The sequence below is a fragment of the Pyricularia pennisetigena genome, assembly GCF_004337985.1.
Source record: "Pyricularia pennisetigena strain Br36 chromosome 4 map unlocalized Pyricularia_pennisetigena_Br36_Scf_9, whole genome shotgun sequence".
NCBI classification, from domain to species: Eukaryota; Fungi; Ascomycota; class Sordariomycetes; order Magnaporthales; family Pyriculariaceae; genus Pyricularia; species Pyricularia pennisetigena.
The window spans coordinates 1,339,006-1,359,352 of NW_021940921.1; the positions used below are offsets into that span (position 1 = coordinate 1,339,006).

At 47.1% G+C, this 20,347-nt stretch overlaps 6 protein-coding genes across 6 annotated transcripts; 4 read left to right on the plus strand and 2 right to left on the minus strand.

The window, feature by feature from the left end:
• Positions 1-4,757: 4,757 nt before the first annotated feature.
• Positions 4,758-5,184, minus strand: PpBr36_10321 (uncharacterized protein; the record flags this gene model as incomplete). The annotated part of the gene is made up of 2 exons (XM_029897433.1): positions 4,758-5,082; positions 5,153-5,184. The coding sequence occupies 2 exons, from the start codon at positions 5,182-5,184 to the stop codon at positions 4,956-4,958; spliced, it is 159 nt and encodes a 52-aa protein (XP_029744156.1). The 3' UTR covers positions 4,758-4,955.
• Positions 5,185-6,359: 1,175 nt separating this feature from the next.
• Positions 6,360-9,898, minus strand: PpBr36_10322 (uncharacterized protein; the record flags this gene model as incomplete). Its single annotated transcript, XM_029897434.1, has 2 exons — positions 6,360-8,939; positions 9,011-9,898. 2 exons carry the CDS (start codon positions 9,896-9,898, stop codon positions 6,360-6,362), a joined length of 3,468 nt encoding a protein of 1,155 aa, XP_029744154.1.
• PpBr36_10323 (uncharacterized protein) lies at positions 6,503-7,062 on the plus strand (the record flags this gene model as incomplete). The annotated part of the gene is made up of 2 exons (XM_029897435.1): positions 6,503-6,509; positions 6,530-7,062. 2 exons carry the CDS (start codon positions 6,503-6,505, stop codon positions 7,060-7,062), a joined length of 540 nt encoding a protein of 179 aa, XP_029744155.1.
• A 1,036-nt stretch (positions 9,899-10,934) lies between the features above and the next one.
• PpBr36_10324 (uncharacterized protein) lies at positions 10,935-11,675 on the plus strand (the record flags this gene model as incomplete). The annotated part of the gene is made up of 1 exon (XM_029897436.1): positions 10,935-11,675. One exon carries the CDS (start codon positions 10,935-10,937, stop codon positions 11,673-11,675), a length of 741 nt encoding a protein of 246 aa, XP_029744159.1.
• A 1,848-nt stretch (positions 11,676-13,523) lies between these two features.
• PpBr36_10325 (uncharacterized protein) lies at positions 13,524-15,541 on the plus strand (the record flags this gene model as incomplete). The annotated part of the gene is given in 2 exon segments (XM_029897437.1): positions 13,524-14,408; positions 14,426-15,541. The coding sequence occupies 2 exon segments, from the start codon at positions 13,524-13,526 to the stop codon at positions 15,539-15,541; spliced, it is 2,001 nt and encodes a 666-aa protein (XP_029744160.1).
• Positions 15,542-18,997: 3,456 nt separating this feature from the next.
• On the plus strand, positions 18,998-19,442 carry PpBr36_10326 (uncharacterized protein; the record flags this gene model as incomplete). The annotated part of the gene is made up of 2 exons (XM_029897438.1): positions 18,998-19,183; positions 19,233-19,442. 2 exons carry the CDS (start codon positions 18,998-19,000, stop codon positions 19,440-19,442), a joined length of 396 nt encoding a protein of 131 aa, XP_029744157.1.
• Positions 19,443-20,347: the final 905 nt, after the last annotated feature.

A 20,347-nucleotide genomic window follows, 5' to 3' on the forward strand; every position in this document is an offset into this window, starting at 1 on the left:
CCTGCATTAAAGACGGACCTGAAGCTATACCAGCTGTTTGTCTAAAGGAAACTACAAGGGGCCTGAATGTAAGACTAGCTAGCAACGAAAGACCTGAAGAAAAAACAATCACTTGCCTGCAAGTGATCCTGGCAGAAGTGAGCATGTATGCTCAGCGTCGTAAGTATTTGCAAGAGCTATGCTTTGTTCCCAGACGTGTTTTGGCCGGCCACTTCTAATTTTGAAAACCAAGCAGAACCACCAAGTCAAGAGTTTACCAATCACGTTTTCGAGAAGATCATATCACTTTCGAAAGATCGCATCATTCAACGCATTTATCCATAACTGCTCACTCGGAAGAAATCCTGGGGTTTCCACGGCAACGACGCAAACAACAAGCTGGACAAGTGGTGGATGAAAAGGGGAAAGATATCACTAGGCATGAGACTTCAGTCCATATTTTAACAGCTTGGACCCATCCAATCGCGTTTTCCAGTGACCTACGTGGCTATCACTGAACTTCATCGCCAACTCAACGCTTTAAAATCAGTTGGGTCATGGCGGAGCTGAGACAGCAGGGTTGTTTTTCCGGCTCCTGGAAGGCCGTAAATGCCGATTATGTTTGGAGTTTTGGTTTTGTTGACGCACATTGCAGAACTTTGCTAGTGGTGCTCACAAAACACGTATTGATGAAGCGACAAAAGATGAGATAGAAAACAAAAGGTTTCAAGATTTGAGGGGACAAGGGAGAAAATGGGAAAATAGCCTAGGTTTGCAAGTTCAAGGGTTAAAGGAACTAGGGAGAGCATTTGATCGAAATGTGCCACCTGCTCAAGGTTACATGCAACATATAAGGTAAATGGCAATGATGTTATCTTAACATTATTAAGCATAAGCAGGAAGGATAATGCAATAACATCAAGCTGTTAAATGCAGAAGGGATTTCCCCTCCGCAGTTTCCTGCACTTATGCAGAAGCCACCCGCCTTAGTATAAACGGGCCAGAGTCTCCGGCTGCAGGTAATTAACGACAACGGGAAACAGTAAAATTATACCTCACACCTCGACACTATGCAGGAGGCCGCCGGCCGCCCATACTGGTCTTGAGGTCTGGAAAACGAGTGGATAGCAACGCTGATTTGTTAACGACCGGATCAAAGCTACTTTCGGGGCATGTATTAGTTGCTTGCAGGCAGAGTAACCAGCTCAATACGAATACAATCAGATTTCGCTTGGTTCTAAACGCCCGCTTACGTCAAGCGTCGGCGCCGACGCATTGCAGCGACGAGATTCCGTGATCATAGGCCGAACCAAAAAGCTCCATTCGTTTATCGTCAAGGAAGCAAAGGCCAAAAAGCCATCGCCCTCTTTGCCCAAATCCTGCAGATCCGCGGATCTAACCCATGTCGTCCTGCAACCTCATCGACCTTGCCAGTCTTCCTAGGGTTGACAACCTCCCTCACATCTTTTAATTTTCGTCCCCTCGCACCGCACGCAAATGCCACGATGCGATAAAAAGCCCACCGCAGGCTGAACTTGGCCACCATATACAGCAGCACACCTGCAGGCACCGCAATACGCATATGACTTTGGAAGCGGTGTCCGTCAAACCGGGCTCTACTGATCGTAAAAACGCCGTCGGCCGTCTCGCTCAATCGTGCAATTGATGTAACAGCGGCACGGCGCTCGACCAGTTCCTCACGTAGCCGGGCACGATGCCACGATACCGGAGCTTGGCGGGGTAGGGATAGAAATGTGTGCCAGCAGTGGAGGGCGGTGCTTCGGCAGTGGAATTTGATTGCTCGTTTCATTTTTGTGGTAGCATTGGGTAGTGGGACAGCTCTTCAGGGACTCAAAGTCGAATTTGGTGTAAAGCAAACGACAAGGTACAGATGGATCAAATGGTGTTACAGACCGAGTTCCATCCTAGTTGTTTTGTTGTTATGCTTGGGTGGCGGAGCGTTTATTCCGTGTGTTCAGGGTTTCTACTCCATCTGTTTATTGGTTGACACCCGTAGCAATTTCTCTTGGCCAACTCATATGAAAAGGAAGGTGAGTCTTGGTTGACAATCCAATCAACCAGTCGAGGGAGCTTCTCGCCCTACTTAATGTTTTCAACGATGCTAGAAGGCCGCACATCCAACCAATTGATTTCTTCGGCAACAAACCCTTGCTCAAGGTGGCTTTTTTCAGACGCAAGGGTATGTTTGCCGTCAGGCCCCAACTGGTGGCAACAAGTCGGACAATACCGTCCGGACTCGAGAGTCCTAAGTTTGGGGCCAGCAGGCATCAAGATCCGATGTGAAACGGGTGTTGAATTAAGCGGCACATTAAGCGACCGAATTCAAGGCTTTTCGAATTCGTTTACTTCAAAAGAACGCCAGGGACACAAAACTGAGTTTGTATTGATCCCAAACGCACCGGTTGGTATATTAGAAGACACAAAACTGTTTGTTTGGGCTTAAAAATATCTGAAAATTTGGAACGCATTGGAAATTTCTCAATCCACGTTACTAGAGCCTTATTGGGACCTGTCCGTTAAAGTCAGGCCCAGAAAAGCCATCTCCTTTTAACACAGTTAAGGCGGTGGGCGACACCAGTGTTGGTTTGGTAATTGAGTGACCTTATCCCTGCGTCCCTGTTCAAATTGCGGCACTAGTCAATACCAAGCGTGGCAGTCAAGCCCAGGTATAGTGAGGCATTTCAAGATACCTACCACGAGACCAAGTGAAAGCTCCTTACTTTATTCCTATATGTGCTCTACCAACTGGACTGTTCGTGAGGAGCTCCAAGTACCTACCGTGTCTAGTGCGCTTTTCTGTGCCTGTCTCTATCTCTTTTCTTTTTATGGGTCTTCCTTCATGTCGAGCGCGACAAACATAATCGCAAACATCTATGGGAAATTCCATTTGCCATTATTGCTTTGGCCCATCCAGCCGGATCACCTCATAAGTCCCTTTCGGTTGTCAAAGTCTTACGTGTTTATATTGTTCTCGTTCTGATTTCTTCTTTTCGCCATCCATTTTCCACTACTTAAAATCCCTATTCTACCTAGTTGTATACCTATCATTTTTCCACGCCACTTTGATCCCTTTGGATATCATGGCGTTCAACATTAACATCCTCCCTCGCATGTCTGAAACAGTCCTTGGGGATAATGTCTTCGCTCGACCATCGAGCAAGCCCTTCGTCCATACGTCTGCGGGTTTGAATATGTGTACATATAACCCGATTTCCATTCCATGTAGCCTGATAGATTGACTCCTGTCATCGCATCCTCCAAGTTCGATTTCCTTGCCATCTTTCAGAGCAATGCATATGTGCGGAGTCTTTTTGGCGTGTTTCAGGAAAAAGAAGCCGCGAGGCCAGTTTATCGTTGGTTTGCCTGTTCTTCTCGTTGTTCCAACGCACTTTGATCCCTCCTATTCATGTCAACTAACGAAAGCCTGGATACAGTCTGCTCCGGTCAATGCCCACAAACAGCAATTTCGCATCGAGATGTCGCCCACAAACGTCACCTCGCCACTCAGCATTTGCGATTGGAAATAGCAAGGGTGGCGAAGCAGTCTTTGGAGGGTCAGAAATAGCTTAGATTTACACTTGATAGTTCTCAACCTTTCTTGGATTTTGGATCAGTTCGGCGGATTCCTGAGCACCCGTTCTGCCTCGGCTTTAGTTATTCAGGCATTAGCGGTCAGTGTCCACGTGTTAGTGGTTAAGGCACGGCTGTTAGGTGGTTGGGGTTTGATGTTAGCGTTCGGGGACTCGGTTTATTTATTCGGAATGTGAACCAAAAAAAATATCGCAATACGTAGATTTGAGATATTGGCACTAGAAAATGGGCAATCGAGAACGTAAACCTATGAATATTGGTACTTTTAACCTTATTCAAGCTATAAAGGTATTTTCCGTTCAATAGAAAGAGCTGTATCAAAGTTGCACACGATGAATTCTGTGCTGTAATCTGCTGGACACTACTATCATAATTCTAGATATGAAGAGCACGATGTCCCGCCATCGCAGACACCAAACTCGAGACTAGGCTCCTGAAGAGGCAAAAGGCCCGGATCGCTACTTCGATCCAGCGCAGGATGATGGGAGATGGCTTGTCGGACTTCCCTCCCAAATCAGCTGAAGGCCAAATTATGGAATCCAGAGATGCTGGACTGCAGCAGTTATAACGCTTACTCTGCACTTTATGAGTTACACAGTTTCTCCTTTGGTGGAGGCCTCTTTATTTACATTTCCATTTCAAAGTTGATTGGGCACAGTTCGTGTTTGTCTGAAAGTGTAACAGTGTGTGGTGTTGCTGTGGTTCTGTCGACGGAGCGAATAAGGAACCCGGTTAATAGATATTCTTTTTCATAGCTGCTTTTGAGCTGTATGGTGGGGTCATGGATCCAGGTTTCGATGGCGAATTTGTCTCGATAAACATCCCAAATAGTGCAAGTCATTATTCAAGATGGCAGATATTACGAAGAAATCGCATCAGATTGGCGCGTACCAAAAATTGGGGAAAGATTGCTAAGGCCAAGCTAAGCCAAGAGCCACTGTCGCTCGCGTCAGAGTCTTTTCATAGCGGCAGTAGAGAGCAGAAGTGAGAATGGGAGGGGTTCGTTTCATTGCGCCTGTTCCGGAAAGGCTTCCGTGCCGTTGATGTTCTGTGCGCGAATGGGCCGCTTCTTTCGGACAATATCCAAGTTCATAACAAGAGTGATATATGTCGAATGATTGGTGGAATCAATCAACCAAAGTTGAGCTTGTCTCCACTTACCTTGGTCATACCTCGCTTGGAATTGCACCCGGCGTCTTGTAATATACTCCGAGGAATGTCCAATTTTCGGGAGGTTTTATGGATTTATTAGCCATTTTGTATATCAGAAATGGCGCTAAGAGGCCTTTGTGCGGTATGTTGCATGATCGGAAGTTTGCGAAAGGAAACAGCCTCTTTTGATTGTGGCGCTCTGCTTAAGCTGTTCATTCCATGCTGGTAAGGGTGCGGAGGGCGTGGAGCTGCAGGTTCAAAAACACGGACGGATTCGGGGTTTCCATTGGTGATGCTACTAGCGCATAGTTTCGAGGCTGCCGCGAGTCGCTGGGTATGCTGTAAGGTCCGATTCGCGAGTTGTCGATAAAAGCAAGGAAAAATTTAGCGTAACTTGGAGTCAACTTACAGGGTGGTAGTTTCCATCAAAGCACATTCCATTTTGGAAGTTAGCGAGTGCTCTGCATTTCATCGGCCATGTTAGCAGATTTTGTTGGTCTGCGAAAGCGAATTATGGTATTAGCCACAGCGTTACACGGACACTTCAAGGTGATATTTTCCCTGACCCACATGTATTTCATTGTCTACGTATAACACCGCACCTGACGAGGTTGACGGTGTGGTGTGGGTGGGGTCCATAGCCACCGTTTCCACCCCCGAACGGCGCCGGGCCACCAACTTAAAACCGTTTTGGGTGAGCCAAGGCATTCACATATATCATACAATCGCCAATTACTCTGTCTCTTTGTGCTGTGGAGGTATTGCATCGTAGCATAAGCCCATGCATGCATGCCAGGAGATGAACGACACTACCTCACCACCAACAGGTATCCGAGGGGTAGCTGTGGCTAAGCTCCTGACAAATTGGGATATACTGATAAGCGTCAAATCCTCCCCCACGCTTATATCCCCTGTTCTCTTTCATCCTATTGTCGTTGTTCTTCCTCCCATTGTACACACTGATTTAGTGCGCATTTCACGACAAATATTCGTTATCCATCGGAAACTATTTTTAATGCACTCTTAGCTTTCCAAACGCCATTGTTTGTCCTTTGTACTCAGGGTTTCCCAAAACCCGATCGATGGCTAAGGTCTGTATAATCCGTTTTGGCACCGTGTACTCCCTAACCTCGTGTATTTTTAACCGCTTTTGTACCTTTGTACACTGCACGACTTGTTGACGCCGCATCACTCTTTGTTAGTCACCGATGAGCAGCCCACCCCCGCGCCCTGCAGGGCGTCCCGATTTCGAAATTGCCATTCTATGCGCCCTGCCCGTTGAAGCCGATGCAGTGCTTTCAATCTTCGACGAGGATTGGGACGAAAACGCCGACGGCCAACCCTACGACAAGGCCGTAGGAGATCCCAATGCTTACACCACCGGCCTCCAAAGGCCTGTTTCCGTAGGCTGGTCCTGGCCGTTCTGATATGTTTGAAACAAGTTGTCGAGGTATTACACAGTGAACTAGATAATAAACCGACTTATTCTCGTACATGTAAAATCTGATAGTTAAAAGTCGATAGTTCTGCCTGCATAACGATCACACCGAATCTGGCAAAAAGATAATAGTAACATGACGGGATAATATTCTACCTACTGCTGAACCCATTTCTTCCTAAGTACCAATGACCTTAAACCCGACTATTAGGTGGGCGTAGCCATTAGTATCGAGCCAAACTATATGCTCATCAAAACTTCTCAGTCGCAGTTCATTTTGGAATGGACCATTGTACCGATTAGTAACTGCGTCGCACAAAAATGACCGGTTAGTCAAAACATTAACAGCCGCCTTTCGCACATCCGAGTTCTCGTCTTCAAGCCGTGCCGCTATGGATTCCAATATTGCATCCGACAGCGTTGCTTGTTTCCCCAAAACATTAACGGCCGCCTCTCGCACATCCGAGTTCTCGTGTTCAAGCCGTGCCGCTATGAATTCCAACATTGCATCCGACAGCGTTGCTTGTTTCCCCAAAACATCAACGGCCGCCTCTCGCACAGGCCAGTCCTCGTCTTTAAACCGTGCCGCTATGGATTCCAATATTGCATCCGACAGCGTTGCTTGTTTCCCCAAAACATCAACGGCCGCCTCTCGCACATCCGAGTTCTCGTGTTCAAGCCGTGCCGCTATGGATTCCAACATTGCATCCGACAGCGTTGCTTGTTTCCCCAAAACATTAACGGCCGCCGTTCGCACATGCCAGTCCTCGTCTTTAAACCGTGCCGCTATGGATTCCAACATTGCATCCGATAGCCGTGAATACCGGTATCTTAAGCATTTCAATATGGCAACATCCAAACCGGGCGGTCCTTTGTTCTGAATAACGAATTTCTCCAATATTCGAATTGGAAACTCCGGCTCTCTAGCCAGTAAAGAGTAGCTACGGTGTTTGTATTCAACCAATAGCAATTTGGTTAGTTCCTCCTCAAGATTATCTCGATACAGCTCAAGCCTTTTGTGAGGAGCCTCGTTCAATGTGTGCATAAGCAAGCGTTGGTGTGCTGGGCCAAGCAGATCACGCGGCCTTTGCTCGATTGCTTCGAAAAAACGAACTAGCTCACCTCCATCAATGTCATTCAGCAATCCAGTGACAAATCGCCACACGATATTATAACGCATGTCGTATTTGTGTTTCTGGAAGAAGTTGACAGGTTTGGTATTGACGCATTTTTTAGTCTTGAGTGCGACGCATTCAAGCTGCTGTCCTTGTTTCCACTGCCTGGCAAAGTATCGTGCTGCAAAATACTCCTGGAAAGTCAGGTGAATGAAATGATAGTGCTGCTCCGGAGGTTTCAAGGATGGATCCGATGGGCGCAAAAAGGATAGTTTTGCAACTTTTGCAAGTTCTTTCGCTTCCAAAGGTACTTTGTTTCTGAAATATTCGCAAATAATTTCTCGGTCACGTGGCCCAAATTCAATCTGATCTGAATACATTCCGGCGAAGGCCAGCGCCTCGAGAAATTGAAGTGTGTCTTCCATTTCGCGGCGGATCACGTACGCATCGGTTTCTTCAGCTTCGTTCTTGTCAAATTTGCCGACGTTCACAACGTCTTTCCTCAAAAGGCTCTCCCAAATGGCTGTATAAACAGCCGTCATGGTTTGTAGCGCTTCTGTGACGTGAGTTTTGGCATCGCCATTGTTCCATATATAACAAAGTGCGTCGAGTTGAATCGGGATGCGTACAAGACCTTGCATCAATTGGTGTCTTTGGAGGAAGGATTGGATGTCGGCGATTGAGCCCGAGTCTAAGCCGGAGGCCCGAAGATAACTTCCAACCTGCTCTGGATAAAATCCAATCGTTTCAAGCTCTAGGTCCAAACGATGTATTGCACTTGGCAGTCTAGCGTGCGGCCGGGAAGTGAGAATGATGTTTTGCTGATTAAGCAGTTGCAAGATGAATTTCGACATATCGCCCTTCAGATCAGTCGCCACTTCATCCCAACCGTCGAGAAGGAATAATGTTTTGGCACATTCTGTTTTGTCCAGTTCGTCCACCAATGCATGTGATAAATCAGGGCTTTCAGAGAAGTATTCATGTGTATAAAGGTGTTGAAAACTATACCCCGCAATCTGACATCGATCACTTTGCTTGAGATTTCGAAGAGGTACCCAAAGCACGCGGTCGAACATATTGCTCCACATGCGACCGTGCGGAGAATCCTGGTGATGTGTAAAATCGTGAACGATTTTTTTGCACAGTGTGGTTTTCCCCATCCCAGCGCGGCCCCGGATCAAAATTCTGCGGGGGGGTTTCTTTTCCTTGTCACCAGTAGGTCGTGGGTCGAACAGTTCCGGAAGCGTAACCTGCAGCGTTTCCACAGGTTGTGTAATGTTCAATCGAGAGTTTAACGAAAACGGAGACGGTGCTTCTGCGGTTGCTTCTGATGGACGGTTTGCATGGTCACTCGATTGCTTTACAATCGCTAAATTGATGTAACATTGCTCCATTGGCAGCAAGCCCCCAGAAAGCCTCTCGATCCGAAGCCTTTCTTTAGAGTACCAACGTCTGATTGCGGCATCCGCTTGTTGGATTGGAGTCCCTTGCTGTATTGAACGGACGATTTCGCGGATTTTTTGGTGGACTAATATGTAGCCAGGGTCGTCTGGACCGCTGAACTTGTTCATCAGAAGGTGGCGCCGATCAAGTGGCAGAGGGTTCTGCACGAACTGGAGGGTTCCCGAACTGCGATTAACAAGCTAAGTAATGTTAATTTCACTTAAATGCTTGTTCTAAAGCAAACTTCGGACGATGTTGGTATACAACTTACCACTTGAGGATTGCTCAAAAACCTTGGAATCCATGAAACTTTTCCGCGTAATAGGTCCGTTTTGCCGCTTTCATAAAATGTAAAAACTTGACCCTTAATTCCAAGGACCTCGGAAAGGCTTGTGAAACTGGTTACCAGCTCGCCGAGTGCAAAGGTCGGCCCCTTCAGGTTTGAGAGAAGCTGGGAAACCCGTTGGCGCTTAACAAGTCCTAAAGCCTCTAAGCATAACCCGGCCCAACTGGCAATACCTGCAAACGAGGTACCGGAGAACGGAGTAGCGAGGAAAACAACACCTTTTGTCGCCTTTTGGACAGATTTAAACTCTTTCTCAGCCATTGTGAGAGCTTTCATCAAAATAATACCCCCTAGACAGGATGCGATAAAAACAACAGGGCGATCTTCTAGCTTTGCATTGGACGCTGAGCTGGAATGCCGCCTTTGGAGGCCAGCAAGAAGGAGTCTTGCTAGCTCTTCAATGTGTTTCGGTGCAAATTCCGTAGATTCAAAGAGATCCGCAGGCCAATCGCAATGGAAAATACAGGCTTTGCCAAGTGCTTCCGGAAGCATATCTTTGTCAGCAAGCCAGTTCACTCCAGGGTTAGTCGGGTGTTTTGGATCTCTCCAGGTCCACGTATCAGGAGATTTTGTGTCGAGGCCATGGATCGCGATAATGTCGATGTCTGTTTCTGCTGCAATTAGATTCGGGTCGAATTTGTGCACGCTGACATTGCGCGGATGTGGGGAAATTAATGGTATGCCAGTTGGGTTCTCTGGGGTTCGCGTAGTTAAGGTGGATGGGACGCGAACGAATATCTTCCTGAGGAAAAAGTAGAAGACCAAAGTCGCCACGGCAAGCGTAGCAACTTGAACTAGCTCAGGGTGCTCCATAATTCTCGTGAGATTTATAGCATGCTAAAGGTTTACCGGCGATGATGTTTTTAAGCTTCAAAACTATAACATATGGTTTCCAATCGTAACGCAATGTTAATGTTGTTGGGAGTATGTACCAAAGAAAGAGGTAGGAGAAAAACGGGATTTCGGGTGTGGGAGGGAATTGTGATCCTGTCCAACTGTGCTAAAATAATGAATAAACGCAATCAACGTACAAATTTTCGAGGATAAGTTGTTAATAACCATATGCAACACCTTTGCCCGCGGCAGCTGCGCATAGCCAGCTGGAGGGGCTGTGTTAGATTACTGCATGGCTAGGATATTACAGGCTGCTATTGGCTTTCCAAGAAAAAGCGCCTCAAGAAGACTCGGAGAGGATTACTTTTTCTTGTTACACCCACTCAAAGCTACATATGGAAAATATCTATACTGCGCCACGTCCTTGGCAAATGAATATTTAGCCCTTCCAGTCAATTTGCGTACACGCTAATGCAAAGACACGCAACTATGCACTAGTCGAGCTACGAGTTGGTGGTCAGCAACCCGCGGTTAGAGCTCAAAATGCAGCGGCTGCCAATAACCAGCTTTAATAATATAGGCATAAGTTTCAGCCGTCATTTCCTCGCAAAAGATTTTACTATACAGCCAACCTACCATATCAAACTTCTCATCTCGAGCAATGTACCATGGCCGCTCACGCAACACAAATCCCTCCAGTATGATGATTATCCCTGCCAATGCCTACGTGATGGTAACTAATCCATAACAGTTCCGAACGGGGCTCCTTTCCATCCCGGCTCTCCCGACAGCTGAGCCTGAGCATGTACTGCCTGCGTGCTTTGTCAAACGCGTGAATGGCTATCGCGTTACGGAATTTCCGGCAGCCGATGTCCAAAGCTTCCTCCAGACCGAACTATCGTTGGGAAAGCCACAAGAGTTGATGCCATACTTGTGGCTTGCAGGATCTGAACGTCCCGTCAGTCCGCTGCTTTCACAGATCGTTATCGGCCGCGATATTGTGCCTTGCGAGCGCATGGATTTGCATTTGGTTTGGCATAATCGCGGGACCATTTACATCAAACCCCTTCCGAGATTCTTGCTTGATCGAGGCTTTTGGGCCGAATACCTCGTATGTAAAGCGGGCTGTCGACACAACAGTAGTCAACAAAACTGCCGGCAGGAGCTTTGGCAAATATCCTTGGGGTTTCTATATTCCTATGTCTGTTTGCTCTCTTACGAGAGTGATTTTCGAACCGCAAACGAAAAGGGCTTGCTGCCTCGACTTGATGACGACTCGCCCATCCAATTTACAATATGGAAGCAGCTGGCGGACGAAATACTTACACATCAGCCCGACGCATTTCATCCACGGTTTAGACTTGGTGAACTGCGGCTTTCTCGCCTTAATTTCCTGTGTCGTTGTGTAATGTTCCAGCCGATGACCCCTTACTTCAGCACATTAAATAACTACGAGGGTTTATTCCGGAACAACATTACATGGCTTGTAGCCACTACGGTGTTTATCGCTTTAGCCCTTACGGCGATGCAGGTTGGCCTCGCGACCGAACATCTTCAAGGAAACGAAACCTTCGTGAAAGCGTCATACGGATTTGCTGTTTTTGCGATTCTCTGGCCGATATGCGTTTTCGGGTTGGCAGTTTTGTTCGCTATGGTTTATCTTATTTTAGACTCATGCTGGCTACGGAGATCAAGACGGAGGTGGCACGACCAGCTGAGACAGGGAGGTTATCTGGAGCAACGCGAGGGAATATAGTGGTTGCCAGTCTATGTCGATCGGCTAGTTTTATGCTTCGAGACAAAATTTCCCGCAAAACCCAGTCTGCCTATGCCGAATTTTGACTCGCTGCTTCTCTGAAGCCTTCGAATACTTTACGAGCCGCTGGAGCTAGTGGATTCTTCTGAGGCCAAACATGAAGTGACTGTGCTTCAGCCAACAAGATTTTACTATCAGTTACCCAATATAATATACAGGAGTCCTTTATGGCCAGCTACTGTTTCGAGCGGACTGGGAAGAACACCAATGTATGTAATATGCGAAGAATCCGACTGAACGCTTATCTTGAGCTACTTTTTTTTCGCGCGTTTTGAAGACCTCAATACCAAATCGATACGGATGGCTGGAACCCAGACAGCTGTCCCCAGGGCGGCCACCCTTTGCGCGTTCATTTTCACAGGAACTCAGTTATCAGATTTTTTTCCACGACTGCAACTGCTTCAAAGAACACCTGACATGTTCCATGTTGCGGTTACCTGCTAATCGCCAGGCCAAGTTCCTATTTTCTAAACAAATCGCCTTAAAAGCCGGTTCGCTTGTTCGCAACTAGAACCTACCTTTCTTTTTCATGAACCTTGTACCACTCTATAAAGGTTAAAAAGGAAAACTTGGTGTTGGGATGGTCAACTCCAAGGAAACGCTGCCGAAATTTAACCGTATTGTTTCGACATACTGTTTTTGGCCTTCTCAAATATAAGCTAAATTGGCCATGCTGCTGTGTGTCGGGATGTTGCACACCAAATGATTCCTTCTCACATCAATCACCAACACCTCCAACTTTTTCGCCTCCTTCCATCGTTCTTGGATCCAGTATGTCCTCTCAGCGTTCCTGCGACTTTTGTTCGATTTTTGCTGCAAAAGGTGATTGATTTCAGGTCGCGACTTATGTATCACCTAGCAACTTGCAGCCTAACTACCCCTACACACCTACAAATAACCTACTGACACGAGCTGTGATCAACTTGTCTCCAATCATTCCCTGCCACGTAAACAGGCACCAATAAGTTGCGGCTTTTGGGAGCATGCAATCGGCTAATAGCTGCGACAAATAGTACAAAAGCCGAATTTTCTAGTACTGCTCTTGCACACAAACCAATCAGGGAATGTGAAATAGGGGCAAACCCACGCTCACAGCGTGGTTTGTGTGTGATAGATATGCGTCAAATGCTGCGTGCCAAGACGCCCGTTCCAACCTCGCCTCATCCATATGCTTAATCAAGCGCTTGCTGCGCTTGCTTTTGTGCATTTTTATAGCACAGCTGTGGGTGTAAACCCCGTTTTCTTTTTCTTTTTCATCTTTTGCGCAATGCGCTATTAATTAACAGCAAGCTGAATAATATATCCAGCACTGCCACGGTCTGGATTCTAGCTATACTATCTGACTAGTGCGGTGGTTGCCCGGTTTTATTCGTAATACAAGACATGCATGAGTGTTGGTGATCACCGCTTGTAGTTTCCATATATGAACCACTTCCAGCCGTTCTGGAACTCTCTAGGCGGCACACTGCATACGATAATTACTTCTTATAATGTACGGATGCAGCTTACATGAATTATGTAGTGCTGAGACTAACGAACCCACTGCTGTGTTACTGCTGTTGTGCCACCCTTCGCAGTTTGCTGATCATTTATTCCATTTCATTCCTTACCCCTTAACAAACCGCCATCCACCATCGCATCTTCACCCGCCATCGCTGAAAGCGCAATACACCAGCCTTACATCTAACGCAATTCACTCAACTTCCTACCTAATAACCCCCGGGATCTTGTTGTCTTTGTGCAGCCATAACATCGAACCGCTTATCTGGCATAAACGACTCCGTGGAAATGGGGCCAGTTTGGACGATCTCGATACTGGCTGGAGTCGCAGCGGCTGTTTTCATTTGGCTGTGCAGGTCCCCGTACGCTCCTCAAACGACAACAGCGGCTTTGCCAGCAGAAATCCATGAAAAGCAGCGCGGCGTCTATCTGCAACAGGTCAAATTACCTAAATCACCTCCTAAATCACCTCCTAAATCACCTGCCGACAAAGAGCAAGGCATAGACATTATTGCCGTACACGGCCTCGATACCAGATCGCCAGAGACCTGGGAATTCAAAAAAGAGAACGGGCATAAAGTGAACTGGCTGCAGGACGGAAATATGCTACCAGCGGAAGTCTCCAATGTTCGTATCTTCACTTGTGACTGGCCGGCTGAGTTGTTTGAAACGTTGGACGCAGCAGAAGACACCATTGAACAACTTGCCCTACGGCTACTTGCCGGTATTCAAGCACGGCCATCCGCAACAAACGAGCGGCTCAGTCGCAAGGACCGACCAATTCTGTTCATTGCGTCATGTCTTGGCGGCATTATTCTAGCGAGGGCTCTCGTCAGGGCCAAGAATGAGTACCTACCGGTTTGGAAAGCAACGGGCGGTATAGTGTTTCTCGCCACGCCATTCCGAGGCACGTCATTCGAGGATGTGGCCAGATGGGCAGAGCCAGGCCTGAGGACCTGGGCTTCAATTCGGGGTCGTCGCGTGGCCAGCCTACTAGGTTGGGTGAAGTCGTCGTTAGCCGACCTCACTTTACTTGTCAATGAGTTTGACAAGCTTTGTAACGATAAGAACCAAGAGGGCTTTGAAGTATTTACTTTCTACGAGGCGGGCTATACAAACCTCCCAGCCAAGGCCCCTCTCCTATCTTGGTTGTTGCCACATTCAAAAAAACAAGTAGGATACTTTTCCAGCCTATATTTCCAAGTTTCCTTACTAACAGCTATCAGTTGGTCACCATGAGTTCGGCAGTTCTTGACCGCGTCCCAAACCCACTGCGACTAGAGCGAACTCATGTTCTCATGAACAAGTTCCGTGGCCCCGATGACCCAGATTACAAAATGGTTGTGGACAAAATTTCAGACATCCTCAGAAACATCCGCGAGGGAGCGCCGCTTGAGCAAGCAAAATCATGGATATACGAAAACCATTACAGCGAGGACAGGCTGCGGATCGAAAGGCTTTCCGGTGATCCTTTGCCAATGGACCAATGCTATATCAACCTCGCATTGGTAGCGACGCCACGTGATGACAATTCGAAACAAAGGTCTAAAGACCACCTGCTGCAATCCGAGCACTTCTCCCTTGCTGCTCGGCTCAAGGTTGAAACGCCCCAAGAAGATCATCGGGTAGAGCTATCGAAGCTCTTTGAACCGCGCAGGCAGCCTAACGATCGAACGAAAAAGCCAAAACGAATACTTATTCGAGGTCGTGCTGGCGTTGGGAAAACCACTTTATGTAAGAAGATTGTACATGACTTCAAGAAGGGCATGTGGCAAAACCTATTTTCCAGCATATTTTGGGTGCCCCTGCGAAACCTCAAGACGTGGAACAATGGGAGGTACGGTTTGACGGAGATGCTTCGTCATATTTATTTCCAGCAACATGCCCATGGCGCCTCTCTTGCAAGCGCCCTAAGACAGCATGTGGAGGATTCCACTGCCCGCGGTACCCTTTTTATCCTCGATGGTCTGGATGAGATATCGGAGCTTTTGGACAAGCAACGAAACCCCGATATATTCGATTTCCTTATCGGGATGTTGAACCAGACTAATGTTGTCATTATGACCCGACCCCACGTGTCACTTCCACATGATTTTCAAGAACCCGACCTCGAACTGGAGACAATCGGCTTCCGCTCCGATCAGGTGGACGAATATTTGAAAAACGTAACAGAGCTAAGGATTTTCGAAGAAATCCAATCTTTCCTCCAGAAAAGCCCGCTGATGCGAAGCCTCGTTCGCATCCCAATCCAGTTAGACGCACTCTGCATTATTTGGGACAAGACTTTAGAGGATAATTCGGGTTGAAAACGATGACCCAAGTCTATAAAGCTATTGTCGAGCGGCTTTGGAAGAAGGATATCAAGAGATTGAAGGAATCCAAGGCACACGTCGACACTATGGATCCCAATGAGGTTGAGTACCAAGTCAAGAAAGAGATTGAATTTCTCGAGCTTCTGGCTTTCGGTGGCATGTACAGCAATCTAATTGAGTTTCGGTCAGCTCACCGCGCGGCTGTCTACAAGCTCGTTCGACCTGAGGGTTTGCCAGTCTACGAAATCCTAGGACGAGTTTCGTTTTTACGAACTTCGGATGGCTCAGACTCAGTAGACACATCTACCCGAAGCCACCATTTCATACACCTGACATTCCAAGAGTACTTTGCTGCCAAATACTTTGTGCGGATGTGGACAGGGACGGAAAAACAGCCGCTGCAATGTGTTGATTTCAATCACCCAAAGAAAGGCAATTGCGAGATCCTCCCTGCAGATTTCCTCAAAAGGAATAAATACACTGCACGATACAACATTATGTGGCGTTTTGTTGCTGGGCTTCTGGGTGAAGGAAGCGAGGAAAATATCAGCAGTTTCTTCCAAGAGATTGACAGAGATCCTGTTGACGTTTTGGGACCAGCACATCAAAGACTTGTTATGAATTGTTTAAACGAAGCAGTCAGCTTACCAATGGAGCTCCGAAAGGAGAGGGAAGAGCTACTACTACAATGGGTGTTTTTCGAAATGAGCTTTACAGATTCATCAACTTTTGCAAGAGAATCAGAGCTTCCAGAATGGGTATTAGTTCGGGCACTGAGGGCTCCTGGTCTCGGAAGGACCTTTTTAAATGGATTCAGCCATTCTCAAAGGCAGTTATCAGACATAACCATGGCCGCCCTTGTGGAACTTTTGAAAGACGAGGACAGCTACGTCCGAAGCTCTGTCGCTAAAGCTATAGGCAAACAGTCGACGTTATCGGACTCAACTATGGCCGCCCTTGTGGAACTTTTGAAAGACGAGGACAGCTACGTACGACGCTCTGCCGCTGAAGCTATAAGCACCAATTCGGCGTTATCAGACAACATATTAGATGCGTTAGGAATACGTATCCAGGCAGAAGCACAGTCTGATTCAGGATTACGTCAAGACGTCGAGCCTTTTTACGAAAGTTTTTTACGACGCAGCTTCAACGAGCATTTTTGTCTTTTTGCTGATAAAGATTTTTTGAATGCGAATCACGGGTCTGGGCTCAGGGTTGCAAAATTAGAGAATCAAATTCAGTTTCAAACAGCAGTTGCGCAGGGACGAAAAAAGTTGAAGGGGATCGATTCCTGTAACTTATGGAGTACCCTTGGCGAATCAGACAGTAACTAAATAGCATCAATCAACTGTTTCAATTTTATCTGTGCTGCTTCTTCGTAAGGATGCTCTGTGGACACGAAACCTTACAAACCGCCTTTTGGAGGGTGACATTTCGGAAGTTGCGCCCAATCGCGACTCGTCCAGAGACGCACGATGCCATGCGAGAGGCCTACTGCCGCCCCTTTGATAAGACCACCCCCTCATCAATTTACAAACCATGGCACCCATAGTCATGCCGCGAATGCGCTGTTTCGCAATCGCTCGTTGCGTCCGGTTTTCCACGCCTGATATAGCATTTAGCGGCGTGTCTGTAGGCATCGTAACGTGGTGCCATGGCTCGGGAGATGATATTTCTGGGCTTGAAAACTATAAAAACTGGTTTACAATCGTGACGCAATGTCAATTCTGGGAGCATGTACCAAAAGAGATGTTAGAAGAACGGGGTTTCGGATGGAGGAGGGAATTGCGATCCTGTCCAACCGTGCCAAAACCATGGTAATAAATAAACACAATCAACGTACAAAATTTCGTGGATAAGCTGGTAATAACCAGTGGCAATACCTTTGCCGTCTACCCATATATGCTTTGCATCTAATGTCACCGCGGCAGCTGCGCAAAGCCAGCTGGAGGGGCTGAGCTGGATTACTGCACGGCTGGGATATCAAAAGCTACTATCGACTCTTGGAAAACTTAAATAATAAGAAAACACCTTAAGAAGACTCGGAAAGTATTACCTTTTCTTGCTACAACCACTCAAAGCTACATATGGAAAATGTTTAAACAGCACCACGTCCTTGACCAGCGTGGGCAACCGATTAACCAATTTCTTGTGTACAAGGTCGCCGCAAGTGACACGATTGGCTACATCCATGCTCGCTGAGGAAGTAGTCATACTTCGGCGGGGCTAATGTGTCCAGATTTTCACGCTTAAACAAAACGTTCCGTGCCCGCATATGGTCACATGCGAGAGTAACAAACAGCGTGAAGAATACAAGGAAACGTTTCGCGACGCAGTTGGTACGTTGACGGGACTTTCGTTGGTAGGAAGCGTGTTTTGGATCACACGGCTTCTGAAGCGTTGACCAAAGGGAAATCGGGTTTCGGAGCGTCAACCACAGAGAAAATGAGTTTGGTCGTCGGGCTTGGGATGGGAATGCTATGCCACTATGCAAAAGGACTGGAATCGCTTCTCTTGCAGGAACCCGCGGCGTTATCGTCCTGTCAAAATCGAAGATTGCCTTTAGTATGGTGGGCAAAACTGTAAACACTAGCAATGTCGTCCACACCAGCGAGTCCAGGTTTTCATGGCGTACTTGTCTTGACAAACAGCCTCAACGGTGCAAGCCAGTGTCCGAGCTGGCAGTAATATATTCGCATCTATATGCCGGGGGGGACCTCATCAAATTGACGCGTATTAAAATTTAGGGAAAGACTGCTAAGGCCAAGCTAAGCCAAGAAGGAGGTATCTTTGAGAAAGGATCAAAGAGGCATCACAGATTCTCGCGTTGTGGCTCACGTTAAAATATTTTCGCTGTCATTATAAATGAAATTCTTCTGTGTATACTCTAAAGTTGATCGGAACACTCCCTTACCACTTCATAATCATTCTATAGCTACATATTACATTACTCTGGCGCCGCCTGATGATCTTGCGCATAAACGCTAACCCAAACCATACGCGACCACTGGAGAATATCAGACGGCGGGTCTGTGGCTGACGCTGCCTGTGGCGCCGTAAGGCAGACACAGCCTGCCAAACGGAGGACATACGGTTCGTAACGTAGGCCTAGCATCTGCTAACAAATTATGCAGCGCTAACCATTTCTGCAGGGCATTTCGCGCAGAATCAAATAATTAGTCACTACTCGCACAGCCCGTAACCTCTGGCAGGTCTTAAATCCGAGCCCACTGCGCTAACGGAATCCGGCCTGCCACACCCTCTTACCTGGATTCAGGAATAGCTTGAGCCCCGTTTAATGCCAGCTTCCAGGCTTTCCGAACCTCTCAACTTCCTGGATACGGAAGGCTGAACACGCGAAACAATTCGGAAAGCAATCGTGGTCAAAATTTATTAAGAACATTGCATTCTCCGGTTCATGTGAGGTAGGTTCCTCATACGTGCTCTAAAATGCAACGCTCAATTACGAAAAAACACTTATCGCGGAAGGATGCCCAGATGAGAAGAACTGTGGTTCAAAAATTGCATCAACTTGAATGCAACGGGTTCGACGTTTGGTCGTATATGAAAAAGGGCGATAACACCTTCATTTATTATTCGGCGAATCGGGCAGGGCCCCCATCGTCGACTGATTTGGTGAGATTAACAATATCCCTGCGGTGAATGTTTGTTAACAGCAGTCTAGATTGAGGAAAAGCCGACGACTTTGGGATGCAATGCGAACAGTTTTGAAGCCTCCGAAAAGAATGATACCAGCGAAATGTTCCAGAACAAAACCAAGGACTCGGTGGCGGGAAGTGCTGACAACAGTTTGCCTAGTTCACGATGTGGATCCTCCACCCTGAAAGATTGCATTCCGGTGAGTTTAATTCACGAAATGGGAACCGCGACTTGATCTGATATGATTATTCATAGAAGAAAATAAAGATCGTTTTTAAGAAAAAGATCGAACATGGCTAGTTTAGGCGCTGGACCTGGGGCTTCTTACCTACTTGGAAACTTATATATTTTGAGTTATTAGCATAAACCCATTTGAAAAGAATATTTTAAAGGCTATAATCTTTCCCAGTCCATACACGTAGTCTTGTCAATGCCCTCGCGTAATGGCGCTTCGAGCTTCAGGAGTGGACGCAGATCCCTGACCCGCCACTTGCTGAACGGCATTAAAGAGATGCTGCACAAATCATATCTTAAATGTGCCCTCAAATAGCTGGCTACGATTTCTTATGAATGAGCGGCGTAAGCTTGGAAATACTGTATTTCTTGCACGCAGGTTGGTGGCTGGCTGAGACCTGGGGTTGTCGGAAGACGGTGTCCAGCACGTACTCTTCGCCGTTCCCCCTCGCGTTATTGCGTTAGAAGGTTCGAAGGTATTTGAGAGGGGACAGTCGCGGGTTAGGCGTAGGATGGTGGGTTGCAAAGCGATTTTCTAATGCAGTGAGCCGGCCAGCAGCCAGCCCTGGACTGTATTTTTAGATGGACGAAAAGGTTAATGTGCCTCAGGGATTGGAAAAGTTTAAGGGCGGAAGTATATAAATAATTATAAGAGCAATCCCCGTTTTCTATGCCAAGCTCTGATCGTAGGCACCTCGCGGGCTTGTTATTTGTAGACCAATTTTGCTATCAGCGGCTGGACGACAGGATGTTTATAAAACTTTGAGCTGGTTGCTGCGGGGAGGTCTATCCAAATGCATGGCAGGGGAATGTTTTTGATGCCATTAATACTAGCAGGAGCGTGTTTATTATAACCGACCCTCCACAGCCGACCGAAGACATTATGAACACGCAGGAGGCAGCTCG